Below are 2500 nucleotides of genomic sequence, written 5' to 3'. Positions count from 1 at the left end.
CTGTTTGTCCCTTCCAGGCGACGCTACTGACCGGCCTGGTGGTGCCAAAGAACACCAACCAGTAGGAGCCCTTCCTTCCTCCGAGCGGCCCCTGGATACACACCATCGATGTCATTGGCCGTCCACGTGGACCTTTACCCGTCTCCCATCCTCCCCGAGGTGCCCTGTGTTTCGAATACACCTCGATGTGAATCCCTGCTCTGTAATTTGCGACGAAGGAATAAATTCTGGCTGATAATTGTCTATAAACACAAGGATTGGCGCGTGTGGACGTCCCAACAGAGATGCCTAAAGTTCCTGTGGATTGCCACACTTGTTCATATCCCAGTTTTTTGGCCTGTGAACTTCAGGATACTAACGTGATTAATGTTCCTGCTCCAGCGTGTACCATCCGGAGATTTTACCAAAAAAGGAAACTTACAGCCTGAAAGTTCAACTCGAGGCCGGAGACTGAACTAATCGACCGTCTCACTCCGACAGAATCGATGGAGATTCCCACACTGTGCAGCAAATCAATCATCAACTGTCATACTTGTCTCTATTTGAGATTTTCAGATCGGAAAACAACATCACATTTGGTTTCCACAACAACAAGGTGATCTCAGGAGGCGCGGGGAAAAACGATTCAGCAGTGCTTGTCGTTGCTTTGCGTCTCTCTCAGGTGTCCTTACAGCTCACGAGGTAAGACTAAATGAAGAAAGGGTTTTATCAGAGCTGGATTGGCACCGTGGGATGTTTCACTCATGAATATTTAAAAGCTACACTTCTCCCCCAGTTGTGCCTCCAACAGCCCTCCCTCCCCCCCTTCTCCCTCCTCCGTTTTCCCTTCTTCTCTACTGCCTGCAAAGTGAGGTAGAGATCATTCGGTGCATTGGACTAAAGGTTCACACTCTGATGTCAGGATCGGGCCTGGTTCCATTTCATTTTGCGGTAATATGACGGATATGCAAAGCATGGGAGGGCTTTATTTTCTGATTAAGTGTGTCAATTCATTATGGTACATTTCCTGGCATGCAGTCAGTGGTGTGATGACATAACCAAACCCATGACGCCATGTTTTTATGGCTGCACCAATCAGACGTGCACGTGTGCCTCATGTTATTAGCAGTTCACAACATTCAGCCTAAAGGCTGTTTTATGCTTCTGTGGTGAATCGACGTCGCCGGACCCTAACTACACGCTGCAGCGACCCACATCTTTCACCCCCCCCCCCCCTCCCCCACGCCGACCCATTTCCTGGTTCTCCTTCTCCATAAACAACATGAAATCAAAGAGAGGGTTAACTTCTCCTGCTGCAGATGTCCAACCGTGGTCAGAAGGAACAGGGTCACTATGATCAGCCCTTAGTGATGCCTCCCTCCACAGAAGCATAACATGGCTTTTTATATTATAGTATTTGGTTAATACATATACATTTGCTGTTAAATTAGGTTGCCAAAAATACAAAACTGTGTGTAAACAGTTTGATTGAATTAATAAAAGCGAGGAAACAAGGCTGATTAACTGCCTGCAGGAGCATTTCCTGCCCTGATGTTTCCCTGCAGCCTCTCCCAGGCTCCGTCTCACCCCGTCTCACCCCGTCTCACCCCGTCTCACCCCGTCTCACCCCGTCTCACCCCGTCTCACGAGAAAAACGTTGTCACCTTGAGCGATTAAAGTTTAGAAAAAGAGATGGAACTGATCCTAAGCCTTTTTTTGTTGTTGTTTCATAAGACCCAACAGCTCCTGGAATACATCAAAAGTAGATGAGCAAAGTGCAGTCGTCTCATGGAAATTTCATTCTGTGCTCATCTCTCAGTCTCTCTGTAGAAGCTCTGTCAGGCGCCTTCAGTGTGTCGTACTGAAGGATCTCAAAAAGTCACATCAGGTAAAGGTGCGTCTGCTGTTACATGTCTCATCAGGGATCGGATCCTGCAGCCAAATCCAACCAAACCACTGTGACTACAACCACAAGATGTTGTTTTAAATGACATCACCCATGTATATTTCACCACTAATGCAGCAGAGGATGGAGAGGATTGCTTTCATCTTTATTACAATTGTAATAATCAATTGTAATAAAGATTTCAATAGATCTATTCCCTTCCTTCCGCTCTATTCCCTATGATCTGTAAGAAAGAAGTTCTGAGACACGCCTGCCATACAAGGATTGGGTTTACGTGTGAACGGAAATCCACAAACAAATGTAAATACTGATATGTGAGTTATGATTATGACGTGTGGTATTAAGCATGGATTAAGCGTCACAGAAGTTTACTAAATATCTGAAGCTGGTACTGTAAATAGTGTCCTGTATTACTGTGTTTGAGTGACGTTGAAGCCAACTGCTGCGACAGCTCGCCCTCTGCTGGCGGACGGAGGCAACAACAGGGACATTGATTCATCCTGTTTCTCGGTCTCGGACTTGTCTCGGACTCGCTAGTATTTGGACTCAGACTTGTCTCAGTCTCGGTCTCGGTCTCGGCCACTGGTCTCGCCAGATATGGCTTTTGGTCTTGAC

General features: G+C 46.6%; 1 protein-coding gene across 1 annotated transcript in view; it reads left to right on the top strand.

Moving 5' to 3' along the window:
* The window catches only part of trim67 (tripartite motif containing 67), a gene marked incomplete at its 5' end in the record, with an annotated part of 121472 nt that extends 118978 nt beyond the window's left edge, over window positions 1–2494 (top strand). The window contains 1 exon segment of the mRNA XM_032543078.1: window positions 18–2494. Within this exon segment, the coding sequence (XP_032398969.1) occupies window positions 18–65 (48 nt within the window). The 3' untranslated portion in view covers window positions 66–2494.
* Between the last annotated feature and the right edge of the window lie 6 nt (window positions 2495–2500).

This window comes from Etheostoma spectabile, chromosome 18 (genome assembly GCF_008692095.1).
Source record: "Etheostoma spectabile isolate EspeVRDwgs_2016 chromosome 18, UIUC_Espe_1.0, whole genome shotgun sequence".
Lineage (NCBI taxonomy): Eukaryota > Metazoa > Chordata > Actinopteri > Perciformes > Percidae > Etheostoma > Etheostoma spectabile.
The sequence above is the reverse complement of the archived record's forward strand: the minus strand, read 5'-3'. Positions and strand labels throughout refer to the sequence as shown.